Below are 26,299 nucleotides of genomic sequence, written 5' to 3' on the forward strand. Positions count from 1 at the left end.
GTTATAATTCTTGACATCTGATTTGTGTCCATTTATTCTTTTACGTAGAGACTGTCCAGTTTGACCAATGTACATGGCAGAGGGGCATTGCTGGCACATGATGGCATATATCACATTGGTGGATGTGCAGGTGAACGAGCCTCTGATAGTGTGGCTGATGTTATTAGGCCCTGTGATGGTGTCCCCTGAATAGATATGTGGGCACAGTTGGCAACGGGCTTCGTTGCAAGCATAAGTTCCTGGGTTAGTGGTTCTGTTGTGTGGTATGTGGTTGTTGATGAGTATTTGTTTCAGGTTGCGGGGCTGTCTGTAGGCAATGACTGGCCTGTCTCCCAAGATTTGTGAGAGTGTTGGGTCATCCTTCAGGATAGGTTGTAGATCCTTAATAATGCGTTGGAGGGGTTTTAGTTGGGGGCTGAAGGTGACGGCTAGTGGCGTTCTGTTATTTTCTTTGTTAGGCCTGTCCTGTAGTAGGTGACTTCTGGGAACTCTTCTGGCTCTATCAACCTGTTTCTTCACTTCCGCAGGTGGGTATTGTAGTTGTAAGAAAGCTTGACAGAGATCTTGTCGGTGTTTGTCTCTGTCTGAGGGGTTGAAGCAAATGCGGTTGTATCGCAGAGCTTGGCTGTAGACGATGGATCGTGTGGTGTGGTGTGGGTGAAAGCTGGAGGCATGTAGGTAGGAATAGCGGTCAGTAGGTTTTCGGTATAGGGTGGTGTTTATGTGACCATTGTTTATTAGCACTGTAGTGTCCAGGAAGTGGATCTCTTGTGTGGACTGGACCAGGCTGAGGTTGATGGTGGGATGGAAATTGTTGAAATCATGGTGGAATTCCTCAAGGGCTTCTTTTCCATGGGTCCAGATGATGAAGATGTCATCAATATAGCGCAAGTAGAGTAGGGGCATTAGGGGACGAGAGCTGAGGAAGCGTTGTTCTAAATCAGCCATAAAAATGTTGGCATACTGTGGGGCCATGCGGGTACCCATAGCAGTGCCGCTGATCTGAAGGTATACATTGTCCCCAAATGTAAAATAGTTATGGGTAAGGACAAAGTCACAAAGTTCAGCCACCAGGTTAGCCGTGACATTATCGGGGATAGTATAGCTCAGCTCCCTCCTCTTTATGTGGGACATGAATTGATAACACTACTATACCTCTAAGGGTATTGGGTGGGTTAATTAGAGTTTGTGAAGAATCATCAGATCTTTGGACGAAAGGTGCTGTGGACATGTACAGAGAAATGGTGTTCCCTATCATGTCACCAGCACTGATGCAAGAGAAAGATAATGATGAGGCAAGCCCCACACTGTAGCTCTAAAGTTCTGCTCCAATGCATATTTGTTAAAAAGCCGACTACCCAATTTTGTATGATCCATGCTAGGACAGCTTCTCATTATGCTAATTTCACTTTTAAATGAAGGGAAAATGGAAGGTACACAGGGGGCCATATGTAATAGCAGAGAAGCGCCCTGAAGCAATTGAGGATGCAATACTTTCGAGGATCTCTTACAAATTAGCATTAGTAATGCCTGCCTAATTCACTGAGAAAAATAAAACCCAGCCTTACGGAAGGGCTTATCCAACCTGGGCATTTGACACACGTTAATTTCTTTCCAAGACGTGTTGAACATTTTAAAAATTTTAGACATACACCAGAAACCCCAGAAAATGCTTCCAAATGGATTCTGCTAAAGCAATAAAGTGCTGTTTGCCCTGCGGTTCACCAGAACTTCAGGCAGTTAAGTGTCATAGAATGCAGGGCTGTTAAATCTGTATCTCTTTAATGAGGCCATTTTCCATAGACAAAATCAAAAACATGGGCCATAAAACACTAGGGCACTCCCTAAGTGAATGCTTGTTAAAGGAAGAGGCCCATTATATGCATTTTTGTGCAATAATGTTATGCATTTAGAAGTAGGGTATTTTGTAGTGTATTTATTTTAACCCTTTGATTACTGGCAGTTTCCAAATGGCCAGAGCGATACAAGACTCCCATGGTTCAGATTCCAAAAGGCAGAGCCCAGGGTAATGTACTGGCTGCATCTATGATCATGTTGCCCTCTGGTGGCTAGCTCCTGAAGATCATAAGGACCTACTACTACACAGATCTCCTTTATCTCAAGTGTCAGAGACTGATGTTCCTGGTGCTGAAGAACCAGGATTCTAGTCCTAGTTCCCCACCTATGTGTGCGATTTATCCAGCAACTGTACACACTATCTGCAGCACAGAGATGCATAGGCAATCAGTGCACACACAAATCATCGTTTAGACTCAACTGATCTGCATACAAGCTGCAGTAAGTGCACGTGAATTAAACATATGATTGCACACATATTAGCGGATATTTTGGGGCATGTTTCCTTGAACAAGTGTTGCATTGTGGGTTGTTTCTGGGGTCCAAAATGGGGAAAGAGCAGTGGCAGCAGCAGGATCAGCAGCAGTGTTACAAAGACCATTTCCTAAGGAAGGTGGGAAGGACAGACTGTCTAACCATGGTGGGATTGTAGGGGATACAGCTTCGCAGCCCCCTACAGAGTCAGAGGGGGATCAGGTCAGTCAGCTGCCCCGAAGACCGCAGGAAAGGGAGGGGACAACCTCCCTCCGCCAGAAACTTTGGGGGGGTTGATGCAGAAGATGCATCAAGACGGCAGTGGGTATGGAGGTCCTGGTGAGGAAAGGAGGAGTCTCAGCCAGGGAGTGAGTTCAGTCTCCATAAACCCCGCTGTGCTTTATGGACCACTAACGGTCTATGGAAAGCTGCTCAGTCACATGGTGCTGGCTTGTCCACCTTGTTTCCAGCTGAAACAGAACCAAAGTGATAGAAAACTAAACGAAAAGCAAAACGGGACAGTGCGGGTAGCTTTACAAACCGAGACAAGGCAATTTCCATGTGTAAGCAACTGCTATGGCTGCCTGCGGGATCTTACTCCATGGCACATGGGAGGGGAGGTGGCTGCATGGAACAATCTCTCTTTTAAGATGTGGACCACATGCAGAAAAACGTTGGGACCCCATGCCATAACTTATTCAGTCTTTGGCTTCTCTTCTGACACTGCCGATAAAGATCCCAGTTAGTGCCAGTTATGATAATGTTTGTGTGATGGAATACAACCAGCCAACTAATAACCAGCCTGAATCCCAACTCTCCCTTCCCACTGAGCATCCATCAGATGATAACAATCCTTAGCCACTAATGGCTCAGTATGCTATTATCACTGTCATCCAGTGGCTCACACTGCCTCTTCATAGAATCATAGAATATCAGGGTTGGAAGGGACCCCAGAAGGTCATCTAGTCCAACCCCCTGCTCAAAGCAGGACCAATTCCCAGTTAAATCATCCCAGCCAGGGCTTTGTCAAGCCTGACCTTAAAAACCTCTAAGGAAGGAGATTCTACCACCTCCCTAGGTAACGCATTCCAGTGTTTCACCACCCTCTTAGTGAAAAAGTTTTTCCTAATATCCAATCTAAACCTCCCCCACTGCAACTTGAGACCATTACTCCTCGTTCTGTCATCTGCTACCATTGAGAACAGTCTAGAGCCATCCTCTTTGGAACCCCCTTTCAGGTAGTTGAAAGCAGCTATCAAATCCCCCCTCATTCTTCTCTTCTGCAGGCTAAACAATCCCAGCTCCCTCAGCCTCTCCTCATAACTCATGTGTTCCAGTCCCCTAATCATTTTTGTTGCCCTTCGCTGGACTCTCTCCAATTTATCCACATCCTTCTTGAAGTGTGGGGCCCAAAACTGGACACAGTACTCCAGATGAGGCCTCACCAATGTCGAATAGAGGGGAACGATCACGTCCCTCGATCTGCTCGCTATGCCCCTACTTATACATCCCAAAATGCCATTGGCCTTCTTGGCAACAAGGGCACACTGCTGACTCATATCCAGCTTCTCGTCCACTGTCACCCCTAGGTCCTTTTCTGCAGAACTGCTGCCTAGCCATTCGGTCCCTAGTCTGTAGCTGTGCATTGGGTTCTTCCGTCCTAAGTGCAGGACCCTGCACTTATCCTTATTGAACCTCATCAGATTCCTTTTGGCCCAATCTTCCAATTGGTCTAGGTCCTTCTGTATCCTATCCCTCCCCTCCAGCGTATCTACCACTCCTCCCAGTTTAGTATCATCCGCAAATTTGCTGAGAGTGCAATCCACACCATCCTCCAGATCATTTATGAAGATATTGAATAAAACCGGCCCCAGGACCGACCCTTGGGGCACTCCACTTGATACCGGCTGCCAACTAGACATGGAGCCATTGATCACTACCCGTTGAGCCCGACAATTTAGCCAGCTTTCTACCCACCTTATAGTGCATTCATCCAGCCCATACTTCCTTAACTTGCTGACAAGAATACTATGGGAGACCGTGTCAAAAGCTTTGCTAAAGTCAAGAAACAATACATCCACTGCTTTCCCTTCATCCACAGAACCAGTAATCTCATCATAAAAGGCGATTAGATTAGTCAGGCATGACCTTCCCTTGGTGAATCCATGCTGGCTGTTCCTGATCACTTTCCTCTCATGCAAGTGCTTCAGGATTGATTCTTTGAGGACCTGCTCCATGATTTTTCCAGGGACTGAGGTGAGGCTGACTGGCCTGTAGTTCCCAGGATCTTCCTTCTTCCCTTTTTTAAAGATTGGCACTACATTAGCCTTTTTCCAGTCATCCGGGACTTCCCCGGTTCGCCACGAGTTTTCAAAGATAATGGCCAGTGGCTCTGCAATCACAGCCGCCAATTCCTTCAGCACTCTCGGATGCAACTCGTCCGGCCCCATGGACTTGTGCACGTCCAGCTTTTCTAAATAGTCCCTAACCGCCTCTATCTCCACAGAGGGCTGGCCATCTCTTCCGCATTTTGTGATGCCCAGCGCAGCAGTCTGGGAGCTGACCTTGTTAGTGAAAACAGAGGCAAAAAAAGCATTGAGTACATTAGCTTTTTCCACATCCTCTGTCACTAGGTTGCCTCCCTCATTCAGTAAGGGGCCCACACTTTCCTTGGCTTTCTTCTTGTTGCCAACATACCTGAAGAAACCCTTCTTGTTACTCTTGACATCTCTGGCTAGCTGCAGCTCCAGGTGCGATTTGGCCCTCCTGATAACATTCCTACATGCCCGAGCAATATTTTTATACTCTTCCCTGGTCATATGTCCAACCTTCCACTTCTTGTAAGCTTCTTTTTTATGTTTAAGATCCGCTAGGATTTCACCATTAAGCCAAGTTGGTCGCCTGCCATATTTACTATTCTTTCGACTCATCGGGATGGTTTGTCCCTGTAACCTCAACAGGGATTCCTTGAAATACAGCCAGCTCTCCTGGACTCCTTTCCCCTTCAAGTTAGTCCCCCAGGGGATCCTGGCCATCCGTTCCCTGAGGGAGTCGAAGTCTGCTTTCCTGAAGTCCAGGGTCCGTATCCTGCTGCTTACCTTTGTTCCCTGCATCAGGATCCTGAACTCAACCAACTCATGGTCACTGCCTCCCAGATTCCCATCCACTTTTGCTTCCCCCACTAATTCTACCCGGTTTGTGAGCAGCAGGTCAAGAAAAGCACCCCCCCTAGTTGACTCCTCTAGCACTTGCGCCAGGAAATTGTCCCCTACGCTTTCCAAAAACTTCCTGGATTGTCTATGCACCGCTGTATTGCTCTCCCAGCAGATATCAGGAAAATTAAAGTCACCCATGAGAATCAGGGCATGCGATCTAGTAGCTTCTTTTACCCATATATTACCCAAGTGCCTGCTTATTTGTTTTTTAAATTACCCTCAAGGACATTTTGATCTCTATGCAAAGTTTACTTCTCCAGGGAAGCTCAGAAACAATTTGTTGCATGGAAGCGATTCATTCTGAGATATGGCAAAGTTAAAAAAAAACAAAAAAAACATACCACAACTTGGCTTCCCAATGAGTTTCTATAGAGACTTACTGCACCTTATGCTCCTCCAGACATGAGTCATAATTTCCAAAACCTTCTGAGGTCAATCAGTTTTACTTCCTAAAATTAATTACAATGTAAAAAGCAGCCCAATATATTCAGTCCGGTTCACTTCAGTCTTTCAGGGATCTTGATAAACCTTTGCCTGATCCAAGACACTTACAAGCAAAATCTGGGAGCAGTAAATCACTGTTGTAATACGCTGGTCATGTCCACTTTACAAGAACATGAAACCTGAAACAATGAAGTTCCAGGTTGTTTTGGTTGCATCATGGGCTGCTTCTTCCTCTTTTAATGTTCTCTCACAATTGAAGCACAGTGTCCTTTCTCTGTTATGAATCTTTCCTGGGTTGGGATGAGGGTAGAAAGGGGAACATACAACATTAAGTTCCATATATGGTATGCAAAGCCTGTGTTTCATTTCTACTTGGTTACTCAGTCTCCTAGAGATCAGCAACATTCTAGTCCTCTGTTTTGTGAATGCTTCCCTTACACATGATAGAGTCACAGAATTTAAGGTCACAAAGGACTATTGTGATAGTCTAGTTTAGCCGCCTGCACAACATAATCCAGAGAATTTCATCCAGAAATTCATGCATCGAGACCAATAATTTGTGGTTGAACTAGAGCAAATTTTTGAGGAAGAATCCATCACATCCCCTGATAATCTGCTCCAATGGCTAATTACCCTCAATGTAATTACCCTTATTTCCAATCTGAATTTGTCTAGCTTCAGTTTCCAGCCACTGGGTTATCTGATGACTTTGTCTGCTACTTTAGAGACCCTGTACTGTCAGATATCACTTCCCCATGTAGGTACTTATACATTGTGATCCAGTGGCCTTCTACACCTTTGCTTTGAACTCTGAGCTCCTTATATCTTTCACGGCACATCCCTGCAGCCTCTCACCCAACTGCAATGGTGCTTGGGGTTTTATTTATTTTCTGCTTGCTTGAAAGATTAATTAATCTTAATTTTCTGTTTTATTACTTCTCCTAGGATGAAATTAGTTCTAGTGAATTATACTGGATTGATAAAGACTGAAGACCACACCCCTGTTTATTGCACCAGCCCCTGCAATGTCCTATCTCAGGCCTTGATCTTATAATGAGCTCTGTGCAGGTGCAAAGGTTTACCCATGTGGAATTGTTTCTGTGATACTACAGTACTTCTCGATCCTTAGCCCAGGAAATAACTCTGGTATCTCTGAAACTGGTGGGGCAGCTACTGTTGGTAAATGTTGACTCTGTAATGGCACCTACTATAGGCCACCAGACAGTCATCAGATGGCAATGACTTTCATTTTTTATCATCCTTGGACATAGCCAAATGGCTGAGCTAGAGGTGGAAAAGTCAGTATCCAATAATCAGTCTCCTGAGCCATCCAGTCCTCTAATTCACCTTTCTTAATTCTTCTAATTGTGCAGTGGCATTGCCAGTGGCCAGGAATAATTTTATCTGTATTGCAGAAAAAGCAGAAAGGCTGGAGAGAACACAACACCTTGACTTTAAATTCCTGGCTTTTGGAGCTAATGGCACAGCTCTTTGTTCCTTTAATTCAGAGTGGTGGCTTTACTTATTTTAATAAGGGCTTGAGTGATACCCCTAGGAAGAGATTTAAATCTGCTTTTAATTGCTGCGCTAGAATAAGCAACCATAATGGTGCCTTTTGCACTGTTTGTATCTTCATTTCTTGTTGTTGTAATAGAGCTTTTACATGTTTCCCATTCACTGCCAGAGAAGATGGATATAAATGACATTTCTTATGCTTCAGATTCACCATGGCATCATAGAACCTAGAGCAGTGGTTCTCAAACTTTTGTACTGGTGACCCCTTTCACATAGCAAGCCTCTGAGTGCGACCCCCCTTATAAATTAAAAACAGTTTAAAATATATTGAATGCCATTATAAATGCTGGAGGCAAAGCGTGGTTTGGGGTGGAAGCTGACAGCTCGCAACCTCCCCCCCTCCCCCCCGTAATAACCTCACAACCCCCAGAGGGGTCCCGACCCCCAGTTTGAGAACCCTTGAGCTAGAGATAGGAATACTCTATTAGGTCATCTAGTTCATCCCAAGGCCTGGAAATGATCGATCCGCATGACCGATCCTGTGACTAGAGTATCATGAAGCGGCTAGTATTGGTGAGAGTCTGACAACTGCTCTGTATAAACAGCCCAACTGTGTTAAAAGGACTGACATTTTATAACAATCCAACCTAAGGCTGCAAAGTTACATTTATGGTTTAGACATGTGTCTTATAACGTAGGTAGTGCAAATGTCCTAACATTGTACTGGATGATGTTAGTTACTGTCTAGCCAGCATTACAATAGATGTACCAGCAGAGGGATCCTTATCCTTCCTTTGCGGACATTAGATTAATGCCAACAACTCCCCTCACTTACACTCCACTTTACAAAAATTCTAGCTTGTCCTCTTACAACCGAATTCAGGAGACAGTTCCCGTGTGTGCTCATGATACAGCTGGCAGTACGGGTGATCTGGTATCAAAGTAAACTGTGGCATGGTGGCAGCCTGATGGTTCTATTCTTTCCTGTGCCTACCAGGCCAGATGGGACCTTCCTTCTCAAGTATAGTATCATTTAATCCTCTTTATTCCCCACCCAGGTCTCTTTGGCTTGATCTACCATTATCAGAATGATGTGCTAGCTGGAAAAAAAAACCCAGCCAGGGTCTCTGAACAGCACAGGAATGGTAACCAAATTGGATCCCAGTGGCTATTAGAAGATGAATAGTGGTTAAAGCAATAAATGATAGTGTCATTTGTTATGCTTGAGTATTTTAATTGCAGCAGGATGTTAGTAATAAAAACTTATGCCTAGGGTTCATAAGTCTTAAACAGATCACTTAACGTCTTTCTTCTTCTATTACATTGCTAATAAGTCACTATAATCAAACCATATCATGCAAGAAAGCCTTGCAGACAGGTGGGCAGCTTCATCCCAAATCATCGTGCAAGGGGGTTATGTCCATTTCCTAAGAGGAGAGTTTAGCCACTAGCTTTTCCAAAAAGAATTTGTTTTTTCTGTTCAATGGAGAGATTATTTTTGTAGTGGGCCTTTAAAAAACCAAGGGCCATATTTTCAAATTAAGTAATTATCATAGAATCATTGAATCTTAGGGTTGGAAGAGACCTCAGGAGGTCATCTAGTCCAACCCCCTGCTCCCAGCAGGACCAACACCAACTAAATCATCTAAATTACACCGACAAATCCCATTAATTAGCTATTTGCATGCGCAGTCCGGTCATTGTGTGCCCAAAGTAGGCATCTAATTGCATGCCTAACTTTTTTTAAAAAATCTGTTCCTAAAAGTGAAGTGATGCACTGCAGAAAGATTAGCTTTCTTACTGTGAAATTGGTCATGCTTAAACTGGGACTGAGATACTACAGCAAGGAGCATGATTCTAAATGCATGATTCACTTGAGATGTAGATATGAGCTTGCAAGATCACCAGTATCTAGCCAACCTATCATGCATTATGATAATCATATTTTCCCTTAAAATGCACCTTGGAAGAGTGAAGAGAGATGTAACTTCCCATAGGGACTTATAGGCACATTGCAGGTCTGCAGTCTGCCAGGGTTCCTAAATTCATACCTGAGCAGGAGGGCTGACACGACATTGGGAAGTGGAGTGGAAGAGCACAGACAGTAAAAAGAAGTAGGAGACGGTCGGGCTGTCTGTCTCTGAGGCTTGGTCTACGCTACAGAGTTAGGTTGACATAAGGCAGTTTACGTCGACCTAATTATGTCAGTGTACACACTACAGCCTTGCTCCCTCCCATGTAAGTGCCCCCACTACACCGACATGACATTACTCCACCTCCACGAGAGGTGTAGGGCTTGTGTTGGTGTAGTTCGCGCGAGGCAGTGTCCGTGTAGACTCTGCAGGTACCTACATCGGCTGTTGGCTGTCTTCTCAATTTCACAGCTCCGTGCTGGAGCGGGGAGTATCATGAACTAGCCATGGTAGTGAACGAGTAGCCAGGCTACCCAGGCTGCAAGTAGCGCACAGAGGGAGCAGCATCTTTCAACTATTCAGCTTCAAACAGGGATTTGAAAAATTCTTTGGTTGACATCATGTACCAGAAATTTGGAAGAAATTCAGCCAAATGACTTTTCAAAGCCAAGTTCCTGCACAGCCTTAAACTGCTGCTTCTCCCTCCATAGCAAAAGTGACACTCATTAGAGGATTTTAATTAACACCTATTTGTAAATCCTTTACGGAGCATATAAATTATCAGCGTATTGCCATTGTTTTTGCCTAATATGGTGAAACTTCTAACGTCCGGGTCCAGCACTACAGGACAGCCTCCCTTTAGCTAAGGCTGAGGCTCAAGTGCTTTCCTAGGTTATCTCTACACGTTAAATGCTGCAGCTGTGACACTGTTGCACTTCAGCGTAGACAATCCCCACAGTGATGGGGGGGGGTTAATCCACCTCCCTGAGAAGTGGCAGAATTATTCTGTCAACACAGCATTGTCTGCCCAGAGGGTTAGGCTGGCATAGCTCTGTCTCTTGGGGGGTATGGATTTTTCACCCCTCTGAGAGATGTAGCTATGCTGATGTACGTTTTCATTGCAGATTAGCCCCTAACGAAATATCTTGCATGTACTGTTAGCAAATGACCCCCTTGTTATTTACATATTGGATATAAACTAAAAAGAAACTGCTCTCTGAGGGCCAGATCTTGCTCGCACAGACCTCACTGCAAGTTTTGACACTGCCATCAGCAGGACCAGGACTTGGTCCAGTTTCAAGGCTAAGATAAAGACGGCAGCTTGCACAAGCAACAGCGCTTGTGCCGGCACACAGCAGACACCTGCACACACAAATGTAAGTGTGTACAAGCAAAGGTGAGAGCACAAGCATTTTTTGCATGTAGACTTCCATTTTCATGCCTTCAGTGTTTGTTCTACACTTTCCAGCTAGAAACATTCCAGTTAAAGGGACACTGTTGAGATAAAAAGAAAAGGAGGACTTGTGGCACCTTAGAGACTAACGAATTTAATTTGAGCATAAGCTTCCGTAAGCTGCAGCTCACTTCATCGGATGCACGAAAGCTTGTGCTCAAATAAATTGGTTAGTCTCTAAGGTGCCATAAATACTCCTTTTCTTTTTGGGAATACAGACTAACACGGCTGCTACTCTGAAACCTCTAGAGATAAAGATAATCTATTTTAAAAGATTTACCTACCTGCATCACTTACACTTGCCTAATTAAAACAGAATGGGTCGTAAACATCTCATTGTTTGTTGGATTTCTGCCTTGCACTCAGATGGGAGCATGAAACAGTACATTTCACTGTGGCTTCTTTGCATAATCTAACACGAGGGATTCAGGAGGACTTTCTCAGGTGACTGTTTAGTCTTGTGGTTAATGCATAGGAACAGGCTCTGCCATAGATTTTCTGCAGGAACTAGGGCAAACCATGACACCCCCTTTTCTCTATATGCAAAAGGATTACACTTCCCTATTTCACCAGGAGATTATGAGGATGAATTTGTTTGTATTTGCAAAGAGCTTGGAGACCTTTATGTGAAAGGTGCTATAAAAATGCAAAGTACAGTATTCTAACTCAGTATTCTTGGGTGTAGGTTCACAATACTACAGAGGTCTTTGGTTGTTTTTTTTTTTTTTGGAGGGGGGGGCGGTGCTGGTGTAATACTTTTTGTGTATGTGGCCTAAAGTAAACTGATTGCCTTCTAATATGTTAATTCAATTCCCCTCCCCACAAATCAGACCTCCTCAAAATTTTTCACGTGAAATTTTAAAATATAGACAAACATACCCAATACTCGAATTTGCATAACTGCTCCATGTAAACCAAAGAACATCCAGAGGGGCTGGGAACAGTCCACACAGACCTGCATGCCGGCGCTGGTACCATTATGGCTCAAATGCAGTTCGCCTTCCGAATTCACCATAAACCCCAAGATGTCTCCACTCTGGAGGGGCACCAAGATTCTACAGACTGCCCAGAATTCCTTCCTGTCAACCAGTGATTCTGGGTTATAAGGAAGGTCACTGGGCCTCAGAGTGCTAGGGTCACAAGAGGTCACTCCGTATGACAATGTGCCGGAACGGGAGGCATTTGATTTGTTAATTTTGACAAAAATGGTTTCATTGATTCTAAGTGGTCTGCTGGTGAAAACCAAAGTCCTCTCTTCCCGGGCATGTTCCAGCCGGGCCACAGTTTGGTCATCCAGGATTTTGATATGGGCTCCCCTGAGCTGGTGGAAGCGGAGGTCACTTTCGAGCTGGGATGGGAAGAGATGGGAATGCTGAGAATTGAGGGAGTTCTGAGGGATGGGACACATGGTGGCCAGCACATGGAAGTTCTCTTCCTGGAGGTTGAGGTCGCAGAGGCTCACGGAGAGCCGGGTATCCTCTGTCTCCCTGCGCAGCGAGGGCCGGCGAATTGCAGTGAAAGATCTCGGACGCAGGCAGTCGGGAGGAATAATTTCACTGTCTGTGAAACCAAACGAGAGAGAGAGAAGGATCACTCAAGAAATAATAAAAATATCCAGGATTTTAGGACTCACTGGTGGTTTGATTGAAAAGCAGAGGGCTTCTGCCTTCAATAAATTTTCCTTAAAAATTAAAAAAAGAACAGAAGAGCATAAGATAAAATAGTTGTGCAAGTGTATGCTAGTTCTGTGCTTTCCCCCTAGCACCGGGCACCATAATCACGGCATAACCCAATGCCGACAGACTCAAACGATAGAAAAACCTGACCGAGAGGAACTCCTTGGGGAGGGGAAGCAGAGATACATCATTAATTTATTGATCGATAGTGATAAAGGTTCTGAGCTTTTATGCCTTGTCGATGTCTATAGTCACCTCTCACCAGGGCCTTGAAATGAGTAACTAAGTAGATATTTGGATTTTAAATCAAAATGCTAGTCTTGTAAATTTCAGTCCTATTTGTTATTCGTTACCTCTTGAAATTTAATTAATATTTTTAGCGATAATTAATCGCCAGCCTACCCGTGTTTGCAGAAAGACAGCACAGAAGCGGATAATATCACAGCTCAGGAATTTTCTATAAATACAGCACAATCGCTCATTATCTCCAGAACAAATAATTAAAAATCAAACTGGCAGATAAATAACAAAGACAGAAGACACATACGCATTCAAATGCAACAGAGAAAAAATAATTACACATTATCCTTTCTGTTACATCTCACTTGATGCTTCAAAAGCTGATCATCAATTTAGTTCCTCTGCTAAACAATGTAACCAGCTGGTTTTAATACCTAAATTACTTCCGTTTGGTACAATCTGAGCCATGTTGCTACCTGTCAATGGTAAGGAGCAATAAATGGAGGAAAAATGTTGAACCAACATAGTTTACAAACCTAAGCCTTGATCCTGCCACCCATGCTTAACTTTATGAACTATGAGTAACTCTTTTGATTTCAGGAACTATTCAGTGCGTGTAAAGTTAAGCATGTGTCTAAATCTGTGCAGGATTGAGGCCTTATTATACCAGTTGTGGGCCATACCTAGGAACCTTTCTCCACTTCAGTGGAAGCTTTGCCTGAGTAGGGACTGAAAAGCAGATTGCGGCTATAAGCCAAGGTCCAAATTATGTGGGCTCAGGAAACTCCATTCTGCAAGAAAAGCCGCTGAAGGATTTTTTGTTGACTCAGCCAGAATTCCTCCATGGGCTCTGCAGAAGCACACACAGAGAGCAGCTCCACCACCACTTGAAAGGGTGCAGCATGAACCCCTCTATTGCCCGTGCATAGCCATGGCCCTCTCATCACAACCCCTTCGAGAAGGCTATCATCACAAGCAGCATTAGCTTGGAATAGCGCCTGTGCTCTTCAGTCCAACAGGAACGGCTCACTGTGCAGGGGAGCAGGTGGGAGGCAAAGAAAGACTCCATGTACCCATCCTCCAACGCTGCACACTCACACATGGCTTCTGTCCCCAAGCAAGGGCCTCAAGATTTGGCCCCAAAATAGCCCAGCATTGACATGCAAGGATGAAACAGAGCAACTGCAAAGCAGAATGTAACAACCCCAGATTCTAATTTAGGACAAGAAGCAAACCTGGTACTAGGTGAAGTCAGAGGAAGAACGTAAGTGAGGAGACATTTGATTAGTCAGCATCTCAGAGCTAAAACTCTCTTAAGAACATAAGAATGGCCACATTGGTCAGATCAAAGGTCCATCTAGCCCAGTATCCTGTCTTCTGACAGTGGACAGTGCCAGGTTCCCCAGAGGGAATGAACAGAACAGGTAATCGTCAAGTGATCCATCCTGTCACCCATTCCCAGCTTCTGGCAAACAGAGGCTAGGGACACCATCCCTGCCCATTGTGGCTAATAGCCATTGATGGACCTATCCTCCATGAATTTATCTAGTTCTTTTTTGAACCCTGTTATAGTCTTGGCCTTCACAACATCCTCTGGCAAAGAGTTCCACAGATTGACTCTGTTTGCTAAACTTCTCCCTCAGATTAATTATTTTACAACAGCACATGACCAGAGCCTTGAGTCCTCTGGAAGACGGCACCCCTGTTAGGATGGCACTCCCTAGCACCTCTCCAGAATACTGGTTCAGTACTGACTCACCAAGGAGAAATGCCATCTCTATTGAATCACTGAGAGCACATCTTGCAACATAGGGGTTCTCACTAGTGGTCTCTTATACCATTTCAACCCCGCTTATTTTGGGACATCTGACAAGATCACCCCCACAGGTCGCTGGGGTGCAGTGTAACCTCTTTGGTTTGCTTAAACTGAATTGCTCTAGTCTCCTCTTTAAATAATCTGCTATTTCCAGATAATGTTGGAATATTCAAAATTAAAAACAGACTGTTTGTATCACGTGATTGATTCTCCTCGTCTTAGGAACAACTCCGAGCCCTAGCAGTTAATGCAGAAAAAGGAGCAGAACAGGAACTGGTGTTACCCTGGATAATTTAGATAGCAATTGCACTAATGCTTTCTATTATATTGGCTAGTGTTTATGTCATCACTGTCCCTGCTGGATAGAATCAGACTTCTGTCCCTCTTCCAGGCTGGAAACCCACAAAGGAAGAAAAAATGAATACTGGCAGCTGACGCAGATTCTTCTGTGTAGGTGAACTGGTAGAGACCTTTGTGCATAGAAACAGAAGGTCCTTTAAATTTCATTCCCCTTAACCACACATGGGCAGCCTAGCTGACAACTGTCATGTAGCTTACAGTCAAGGTTTCAAAAAGCTTATTTTCCACAAGGATGCTTCACATTTCCCTTCAGCTGCTGGGCAAAAAAATTGAATGGAGGTTTAGGGAGAAAGACTGTTTTGTGGCTGAGACACTGGACAAAGCGAGCAGACCTACATTCTATTCTGAACTGTTACTAACTTAACTTGGTTTTGGACAAGCAATTCAACCTCGCAGTGGCTCGGTTTCCCCATATAATATGGCCCATCCATACAATGGCAATAACATTTCTCAACCACACCGGGTGGCTTGTGAGGCTTAATTCATGAATGTTGTACAAAAGGTTTATAGGAGAGCAAAGTATTATTAATGCATAAAAGGGATTTGTGAACATCTAAAAGGGTGGATCTTTTAGGGTTGCCAGCCTGATCCTACTGATCTGATTTTTGATAAATCGAAAATGATGCAGCCGAATTCTAAAATCCCATTATAAGGAAATTAAAATATTGAGATTCATCCTGCATGAATGTAAGTAGTGTATTGACATGAAGCACGGAACACCGCTTATGCAGAATATGTGGAGTTATGAACAAATAATTCCATCTGGTCATTATGGTGAAATCTCAAACAAAAGAGAGGACATTGGGTGGTCAGTCGTCAGCAGAATCCCATGCTGGCATTGTTTTCTTGCTTCAGTGCAGCTCTATTTCTCACTTTGGCAGTATAGAACAAGCTGCTAATAAGACACTGGTCCATGATCCAGCCTTGTTTCTTTGCTGCAGCCAATCTCCAGCGTGAATGTTAAGAACATTTAAGACAGACTGTTTATTAGTTTCAAATGTATTGTGTGTGTGTCTATGCACGTGTAGTGTGTGTGTGTGAGAATAAAATTGCACAATTAGTCCACACAGTGAAATTCTGGAATGTGAGGTAGGGACACTGCTAGTTTTCACCTCAGTACATTGCCCCAATCAGCATGAAATTTCTCATTTCTGACGATGTCTTACTCTCACCCCAAATATCAGAGGGGTAGCCATGTTAGTCTGTATCCACAAAAACAATGAGGAGTCCAGTGGCACCTTAAAGACCAACAGATTTATTTGGGCAAAAGCTTTCATGGGTAAAGAACCCACTTCTTCAGATTCCCAAGGGATCCCAAAGAGTTTAGCCAACTGTGCAACATTATTTAGGAATCCTTGGGTTTTACCACGTTATTGATGTCACTGGAAGTTTTGCCTGAGCAAGGATTGAGGTGACAAAATGAGCAAGGAATTCAGGGTTTGACCCCCTACACTGAATTATGATGATGGAGACAAGTGATTTCTCAGTTATGTATCTAACAGATAGCAACAACAGTGATATAGTAGGAAGTGACCACAGTGTTCTACATGGAAAGGATTTTCCACTATGCGCTTTTTTTTTGTGGGAGAGAATCTGGGGCACTCTAGGTATGGTTGTTTTTTAAATTTCTGGGCCATACAAATCCCTTTTTCTCTTTTCTAGAGGATAAGGGTAAATTATCTGAGTGATAAGGGAGCGGGGGATATGGGCGAGAAGAAGATTGCTTTCACTTCTCTGCTGCAAGTTTTTCCCCTTTAGGGGTTTCAGAGACTAAGCCTCACACAAAACACCAACTATTTAGCATGTCATACCCTCCCTAGGCAGTGGGCTTCAAAGGATTCCTGCTTCCAGTTCAGATGGTTTGGAAGAAAAATCCCCAGGGTTCTGGGTAGCCCCTAGCGTAATTTAATAAAGCTTCAAACCAAGGAGTTGGCTGGGGGAAGTGGAGGGGTTATCAGAATCCTCATTCCAGGCTCTGCACCGCCTACATCTCTGCTTTGCTTTCTGTCTGCACCTCCTCCTCCTCCTCCGTGCTCTGCCAGCTATTCATTTTTTCATGCTGTCTGCTGCGACCTGAAAGAGGCTCCCTGATCAAACAAGACCCCCCAATGACACTCCTCCATCAAGTCCCCCCTAAGATTGCTCTTCTTTGAGCCAGCCTTTCACCACTACTCATCCCTTCATCTACCACCAAACACCCCTCTTCAAAGGGATGGTACCTCAGCTACCTCTGCATGCTGACTGCTGGCAAATGTTGACTTCTTAAGGCTTTAACTTTTGTTCCGGGCTCTCTTTCTAATACCAAGGTCTGGGTGCAGGATACTGAGGGTGACAAGTGCCCGGCTCCCCTATCCTGCCCCGTCCCTGTGGAGCTGGGTTCTTTAAAGTTGTCACACAGATTTGTTGTTATGCCAGAAGGCCCCGCTAACCTTGGGTGGGACATGCTTAGCAAGCTGGGAGCCCACAAATTTTGTGCCCCCGAGGGGCTTCACATCTCCATCCCGGACTCGGTGGTTGCTTCTCTTATGGCCTCGGTTACCCCGATTCCCGATCTCCCCACAGAATTGTCCAGCGTCCCACCCAATTTGTGGAGCGTGAGTTCCAGCGACGTGGGCCTCCTTAAATCAGCCACTCCAGTCAGTCTGCAGGTAAGGGATGGGCTGCCTCCCTCCGTAAAACAATATCCCTTCCTGAAGGAGGCGGAGGAAGGTATTTCCCTTCTTATCTCTAGATACTTAAGCCAGGAGGTCTTGGTTCCATGCAGTTCTCCTTTCCCTGGGCAACACAGCATGGGGAGGAGGTGACCAGCCCTCAGTGGAGAAAGAAGTGGTTAGGGACGATTTAGAAAAGCTGGACGTGCACAAGTCCATGGGGCCGGATGTGTTGCATCCGAGAGTGCTAAAGGAGTTCGCGGCTGTGATTGCAGAACCATTGGCCATTATCTTTGAAAACTCGTGGCAAACGGGGGAAGTCCCGGACGACTGGAAAAAGGCTAATGTAGTGCCAATCTTTAAAAAAGGGAAGAAGGAGGATCCTGGGAACTACAGGAAGTCAGACTCACCTCAGTCCCCAGAAAAATCATGGAGCAGGTCCTCAAGGAATCAATCCTGAAGCACTTACACGAGAGGAAAGTGATCAGGAAAAGTCAGCATGGATTCACCAACGGAAGGTCATGCCCGATTAATCTAATCGCCTTCTATGACGAGATTACTGGTTCTGTGGATGAAGGGAAAGCAGTGGATGTATTGTTTCTTGACTTTAGCAAAGCTTTTGACTCGGTCTCCCACAGTATTCTTGTCAGCAAGTTAAAGAAGTATGGGCTGGATGAATGCACTATAAGGTGCGTAGAAAGTTGGCTAGACTGTCGGGCTCAACGGGTAGTGATCAATGGCTCCATGTCTAGTTGGCAGCCGGTATCAAGTGGAGTTCCCCAAGGGTTGGTCCTGGGGCCGGTTTTGTTCAATATCTTCATAAATGATCTGGAGGATGGTGTGGATTGCATTCTTAGCAAATTTGCAGATGATACTAAAATAGGAGGAGTGGTAGATATGGTGGCAGGTAGGGATAGGATACAGAGGGACCTAGACAAATTGGAGGATTGGGCCAAAAGAAATCTGATGAGGTTCAACAAGGATAAGTGCAGGGTTCTGCACTTAGGATGGAAGAATCCAATGCATCGCTACAGACTAGGGACCGAATGGCTAGGCAGCAGTTCTGCGGAAAAGGACCTAGGGGTGACAGTGGATGAGAAGCTGGATATGAGTCAGCAGTGTGCCCTTGTTGACAAGAAGGCCAATGGCATTTTGGGATGTATAAGTAGGGGCATAGCCAGCAGATCGAGGGACATGATCGTTCCCCTCTATTCGACATTGGTGAGACCTCATCTGGAGTTCTGTGTCCAGTTTTGGGCCCCACACTACAAGAAGGAGAGGCTGAGGGAGAGGCTGAGGGAACTGGGATTTAGTCTGCAGAGGAGAAGAATGAGGGGAGATTTGATAGCTGCTTTCAACTACCTGAAAGGTGGTTCCAAAGAGGATTGTTCTAGACTATTCTCAGTGGTAGAAGATGACAGGACAAGGAGTAATGGTCTCAAGTTGCAGTGGGGGAGGTTTAGGTTGGATATTAGGAAAAACTTTTTCATTAGGAGGGTGGTGAAACACTGGAATGCGTTGCCTAGGGAGGTGGTAGAATCTCGTTCCTCAGAAGTTTTTAAGGTAAGGCTTGACAAAACCCTGGCTGGAATGCTTTAATTGGGGATCGGTCCTGCTTTGAGCAGGGGGTTGGACTAGATGACCTCCTGAGGTCCCTTCCAACCCTGATATTCTATGATTCTATGATTCTATGACACCTCCTGTATATGCATATACAGATGTGTGCACATACAACCATGGAGAGAATTATAATCTACAGCACTAATAACCCTACAACTACAAGACCCAAAAGGCACATATTACTGTCAGCATTTATAACATAGTGACTTTGTTATATCCATTCACCCTCCCCATTGTTGATACTTTGTCTATTGCCTACCAAAGAGCTTGATCCTCCAAGGTGTGGGGCACCTGCAACTCCCACTGACTTCCTGCAGCACCCAGGATCCAACCCACAACTCACAGCATCAAGTGCTTCACCTGCAAGCTTTTGGGCACAGGGACTTTCTCCTTCTGTCTTGTCTGCAAAGCACTGTGCACACGTATGGTGCTAGAAATAATACATGATCCCAGTAAATGACCTGCCAATGTATATTACATGATGGGTATATACTGCAAGAATGATCTAAAGAGGGTCTAATACGAACAAAGGAAATTCAAGTATTAGGACTGGAAAAAAAGGGTCTCTAAGACATTGGGAATCAGACTCATGCATGGCCTCTGATAGAAGAATACATTGCATCATAAAATGAAACTGCTTAATAGGAAACAGGAGTGTAGAGATTGCAAGGGAACAAGGAGAAATGTAATTGTATCTGGACACGACTCATCTTTTTCTGTTAATTAAGTAAAAGGGATCAGCTCTGAACTCACTTGAATCAGTGTAATCCACTGAAGGAAACAGAAGTAAAAAGGGGGGGGGGGGGTGTCAAAAATTCCCTCTAGCATTTCTCTTCATTCTTTCTGCTTTCCCTCCTTCCACCAACTCCATTTCTTCTCCTCTTCCACCCCTCTCCCCCATGTTCATTTGGTAATTTTGTCTTACTAATATTTTCACTGAACATTATATCTCCTTGTGGAGTTTTTGCAACTAAAACCCTGAGAACTGCAGCACCCCCAAATTGCTCACTGATGTCAACAAGAATTGCAGGTCCTAAGTCTAACGTCTATTGACTGAAATGTCATATGCCCTTTCAAAATCAGCCTCCACAAACGGGGTTTTACCATTCTACTTGTGCCATTATGTGGGGACTCCACTCACAGTCAAGAAAACGGACCAGGGCTCCTTCTGAAACTCTCAGGGAGGAGCCCTCCGGGAAGATGGGCATGATTCCAACACTTATGATGGGTCACTCCCTCCTCCAAGGTCTTTAACAGGAGTTGTGCGGCTAAGAGGCCGTTTGGCACCGCTTTGAAAATTTAGGGGAAGTGTCTGAAATATAAAGCAGATGAAGCTGTAAAGCAACATGGCCGTTAGAGATGAGCTGAAGTGATCTGGCAAAAAGCAACCCATCTTTTGGATGAGAAGTAAAACTGTGTAACAGGGCACTTGCAGTCAATCAAGATCCAACATCCCACATAAGAGTAGGATGGTAAGCCCAGCTTTCTCACTAAAAATCCCAACTCATACCTCTGTCTTTGCCAAACTCTCCTTGCAGTTGTTCAGTGGTATTCTTCGCTTCCCGTCCTAAATTAGTTGTGCAGTGCACAGTATTAGACAGTTTCCCCTTTTCAGCCCAGCAATGGCTGCATTTCAGTGGCAGGTGGAATGATTGCTGTGCACAGTATAGAATTCACTTTGTAAAGTACTTTGAGGGGACTGAGGATGGAAGATGCTGTATATATGCAAATTCATTATATCTAGAGCTTGGTAAAATTTTTCAGATGAAATTTTTATTTTGTCAAAAGATGCATATTTGGGTTGACCGAAACATTTTGCAGATTCGTGTTCAATTTGTCAAATTGTTTCAGCTAAAAAAATAAAATAAAATAAAATCAAAAATTTTCCTTTTAATGTTTTCTAAATGAAGTGTTTTGATTTTATTTTCAATAATTTTTATTTTGAATTTTACTTTGTTTTTAAAGGTAAATACCTTAAAAAAAATAAATGTTTTTGTTTGACCCGAAACAAAAATTTTTCTGTTTTTTTCATTTGCCCATTGTATCCCCAAAGTCAGGATCTAGGTTCAGATTTTCCCAGAGTTATAGGACATTTGGTTCAGGCCCATCTCTAGTTTTGTGATATGTTTCTTAGAACTTGGGAAAGCCAAGAAAATGGAAAAACAAACTCATCCTTATTGAAAATAAACCAAAGTAGAAAATTCAAGAGGCAAACAAAAGAGAAATGAAAGGAAGGGGAGACAGAGACATTGCTTGTAGTAGTTAAGAGACAAAGTCAACCTCATAAAGAATGGTAGGAGTGCTTTTACTTTTTGGCAATGTACCAAAATAGACACATTTTCTAAAAAAATAAACTTATTTGCTGTCAGAAAACTTGTATTCTCCATGTGAGGTCTGAGGAGCAGACAACTGCCTTTCTGCGCTATCATCATGACCCTGTGGAAACCTAGAGTCACAGAATGTACATGATCAGACTGTGACACTTTGCCTAGTTTTGTTTTATTTTTTCTGTTACCTTTAAATCTTGAAGTTATAAGACCTGGGGGCACTCCACTGTGTTTACTTCTCATAAACACTCAGGCGCCGGAATGCATCTTCTCAGTTCATACAAAGAAGCCACTTTGGGAGCCTTATTGTAGATGTGGGAGGCAATTGGATAAAATCCCACACAGGAATGACTCATACTTAAAACTTTCTCTGCCATACACAGAGAAACTCAACTCATCTCAATACATTTCCCCCTAAGAACAGGCCGAAAAGTCAAACTATCTGACTAATTTCTGACCCACCATCCCTTCCTACTGCACCACACAAAAGAGACACGAAACCCAAAGTCTTTAGTTAAATAAAGATCTAGTTATTGTCATATTGTTTATGACTTTTAAAATAAAGTCTTACTATGGCATTTTAAATAAAGCATGCCCTTTCTATCTTCCCTACAGGAATACACAACATATTACAGTCAGTGGAGAAATTCCTTCCCGATGTAGCTCCATCAGCTTTAAATGTAAGATCATCTTCCTTGTCTTCAAGAGCAGGTACAATTTAGCTCCTGCCTAAATAGTATCAGAGCTTGGGAGCCCACTCACATCGTAAAATACAATCCCTGCCCCAAAGAGCCTACCACCTAAATAGAAAGGACTGATAGCGCTGGAAGAAAGGAAGCATGACCATTATGGACTCGGACATGCCAACTCTCATGAACTGATCGCGAGAGTCGCGATTTCTAAGCCTCACTCAGAAATCGTGTCAGCAGCCCTGGGCGCGGCCGGGGCTCCCGCTGTCAGCAACCCTGGGGTGGCAGGGCCATGTTCCACCTGAGGACAGACAGCGGGCTGGGCTCCTACAGTCAGCACCAGGCGCTGGCCGGGCTCTCACTGTCAGCCTGGGAAGTGGGAGAGGGGACCCCCTGCAGCCCCACCCAGGCCTGGGAAGGATAAAGAACCCTAAGGAGCAGAGGTGAGGCTGGGGGGCGTAGCGGGGTTGAAGTGAGGGGGATGGGGGCTGATGGAGTGGGAGGCTGTACTGATGGTGAGTTCTAAGCAGATGGGATAAGCACTGAGAGGGTGAACTGAGGGCGGTGGGGGTCGACGGGGTGGGCAATGAACTGATGGGGTGGTGATGATCGGGGCTGGGGGACTGAATGGAGGGGGCTGAATTGAGGGGGTTTGGGTGGGGCTTGAACTGAAGGGGGCACAGACACCGGCTTCCTCCAGGCCCCAGGGGTGCTCAACCCCCCCTTCTGCCCCAGGCCCTGCCCCACCTGACCCTTTCCCCCAAACCCCCACTCCTGCCCTGCCTCTTCCTGCCCAGTTCCGCCCCCTCCCCCCCCCGTGCCTTCTGCACACGCGGAACAGCTGATCACGGTGGGCAGGAGGCACAGGAAGGGAGGGGAAGGAGCTGATCGGTGGGGCTGCCAGCGGATGGGAGACGCTGGGGGCGAGGGGGGAGCTGGCGGCTGGAGGTGCTAAGCCTCCACTGATATTTTTCAATGGTTGCTTAGAATAAAAAAACTGCAAACTAACATCACTAACACAGCACATGCCTCACTTCACCAATCAGCACCACTCCCCTACCCCTGTCTACATGTTGCCTCTTTAGAATGCAAGCTTTTCAAGGCGGGAGCCCTTTCTCATTTTGATCTGCATGCCAGCTCACACACTTGTGGCGATATATAAATGAATAGCAGGAATAATTAACGATGACATCAGCCCGATGAGTCACACAGCAGGTTAAGACTGTCACAAACAGAATATTCTGTGGGTTCTGATTTGGAGAGATATGGTTTCCGGGCACCCATTGTCACCTTGCAGTGTGTCATGTTCTGCCCTTTAGGGGGCTCCAAAGGCCAAAAGCCTGAGCAATTCTTCATTCATGCACTTCGTACTCGTAAATCGTGGTGATACCAAGTTGACATCATTGTGTATGTAACCCCTTGCGGTTTAGAGAGCATGGCCCCTTTAAATCTTTTTCCTAGTGGGGAGGGGGAGCAGTGAGAGAAAGGAGGGAAACTTGGGGGTGTGGTTCTGGAGCCCGGGGGGAGAGAAGGGCTGCAGCAGGGAGGCCCTGGACAAAGTGAAGGAGAGAGAACCTGAGTGAAGCCTGGGAAGGACAGGGCGGCCGATCGGGGAAACCCCAGGACAGGAGGCAGCAGGAGCACTGTGCCACGGGGGAATCACCCAAGAAGGACAGGCCGGAGCTGGACCCAGTATCACTGCTGCCCAGAGTTGCATGGGGCTGTCAGTACTGGGGCTTGTGCCTCTGCATTGGGAAAAAGGAGGGAGGCTGTAGCTAGTTAAGTGGGGAGGTTGTCTCTCTCTGGCTTTGCAGAGAGCGGCAGAATAGGGTTTGTTGGGGAAAGTTCACTGGCGCCGAAGACAACCAGGAGCACCCAAGACTCAGCACTGGACTGGAACTTTGCTCAGGACTCCTGAACTCTGTGTGCAGACACATTGCTCAGTCTCTGCCCTTTCAGACTGTTCTACCACTGGGCCTGTGGGGCCTTGGTTTGGATGCAACCCTGTTCTACTGCTCCCCCTACATTTCCCCTTGTTGTTTTTCTCCTCTCATCCCTCTGTAAATAAATATCTCCCTTTGTTATATCCATCCACTTTTTCAGTGGGGGGTTTGGAACGGGTGCCCCTGGGGTGGAAGGAATTTTTCCTGCTGCATTCCTGCGCGCGCCTTCTCTTGGCTAGAGCTGCCTGCAGAGCAGACTCCATCTTGGCCACGAGGACACTAAAGGTACATGTACTTAGTGGAGGGTAAACACATTTGCAAAGTGCTTTTATGGGGTTCATGCACAAGTTACTAGTTACATTTGGATTTTATATCCTATTCATTCAATCTGGAAGCCAAAGTAACTCACGGGAGGCTGTTTCATGCTATGAGGAGCTGTTACAGACACACCATTGGCTGGCCCTGAATTAGCAGACAAGACATAGGATCAGGAAGCTTCAAACATACAGTAGAACCTCAGAGTTACAAACACCTCGGAAACGCTATGGTTGTTCTTTCAAAAGTTTACAACTGAACACTGACTTTATACAGCTTTGAAACTTTACTATGCAGAAGAAAAATGCCGTTTTTAACCACCTTAATTTAAATGAAACAAGCACAGAAGCAGTTTCCTTACCATAGCACATCTTTTTTTCTTTTATTAAACTTTCCCTTTATTTCTTTAGTAGTTTATGTTTAACGCAGTACTGTACTGTATTTGCCTCTTTTTTTTTTTTTTGGTCTCTGCTGCTGCCTGATTGCGTACTTCCGGTTCCAGATGAGGCCTGTGGTCAGGGGTGAAAGTAAGATAGATTACTTACCGGTACGGGAGCCCCCAGAAGGGGCATGCTTCAGGTCAGCCTCCCCCAGCCAGCCCTTCCACGCTGCCTGGCCCACACCGCCTGGAGCTCCGGTGGTGATTTAAAGGGCCTGGGGCTTCACGGTAGCAGCAGCAGGGAGCCCCAGGCCCTTTTAAATCACCGGGCCCGAGGGCAGCTGCCCCTTTTGCAGCCCCCGCCCCCCGTCGGCAGCCCTGAAGGGAAGGGGGGGCACGGTGGCAAAAGGGGCAGTAAGGGCAGCGCTTTAACATCGGCTGCGTACGGGCCGGTACCATCGGCCACTTCTTACCAGTACGCTGTACCGACTCACTTTCACCTCTGTCTGTGGCTGACCGGTCAGTTTGTAACTCTGGTATTCGTAACTCTGAGGTTCTACAGTAGTTCAAAGAAGGCTGGGAGTTCTGTAAGATGTCCGCTCTGTCGCCAATTACACGTATTTCATGACAGAGCGTCGTATTCGTCAAGCAAACAACAGATGTGTGAATCGAATGACTGAATTAGTTCCCCTTCTGACCAACAAGGTCCAAATTAGCATTTTAGAGAGACTCACTGTGTCTGTCCAATACTGTCTCAAGTATCAAAGAGAACTTCTCCTGTGATTGAGCAGTCAGAAGTGAAAGTTCAAGCCAAGGGTTGGAGAAAGAGCACAAAGTTAGAGGAGAAGCAGTTTCACTGCAGGTGATATGTCTGGACTGTCAAAGAATCATTTATATTGTGACAAATCCACACAAGATATTAAAACTAGGTTGCAAAAGAACTAATGCCAACATATTCAGGGGCACAATTCTGTGAGGGGTTGAGCATCCCCGGCTCCCACTGAAGTCAGTCAGAGCAGGGGTGCCGGAACAGGGGGAGACCAGGGGCCCTGGCCCCATCACTTTTAAAATTGGGAGGGTTATGCCCTCCCACTTTTTACCAGCTGTAAGGGTGAGCTGAGGAGAGAAGGGGGCAGAGAAGCAAGTTGGGGGCATGATCTTGGAGGGAAAGGCAGCGCAGGAGCGGGGCCTCAGGGGGAATGAGTGGCACAGGGGAGGGGCTTCGGGGAAAGGGGCGACACAAGGTGGGGCCTTGGGGAGAAGGGGCAGTGTGAGGGGCGGGCCCACGGTTGGGTCACTGGTGGCCCCACACTCACACTTTTAGGGAGCTTCCACCACTCCTAAGTCAGAGTGAACAGTGCTCAGCACTGTGAGGGATTGGGGTCTGTCTGTTTTACATTTAAACTAGGTAT

General features: G+C 45.4%; 1 protein-coding gene across 3 annotated transcripts in view; it reads right to left on the reverse strand.

The window, feature by feature from the left end:
- The window catches only part of NEURL1 (neuralized E3 ubiquitin protein ligase 1), a 283,006-nt gene that overhangs the window by 20,731 nt on the left and 235,976 nt on the right, over positions 1-26,299 (reverse strand). For all 3 annotated transcript variants that reach the window (XM_073354469.2, XM_073354467.2, XM_073354468.1), the window contains exon 4: positions 11,751-12,431. In XM_073354469.2, coding sequence (XP_073210570.1) covers positions 11,751-12,431 — 681 coding nt within the window. The remainder of the gene's footprint in view (positions 1-11,750; positions 12,432-26,299) is intronic.

The sequence above is a fragment of the Lepidochelys kempii genome, chromosome 7 (assembly GCF_965140285.1).
Source record: "Lepidochelys kempii isolate rLepKem1 chromosome 7, rLepKem1.hap1, whole genome shotgun sequence".
Taxonomy (NCBI): domain Eukaryota; kingdom Metazoa; phylum Chordata; order Testudines; family Cheloniidae; genus Lepidochelys; species Lepidochelys kempii.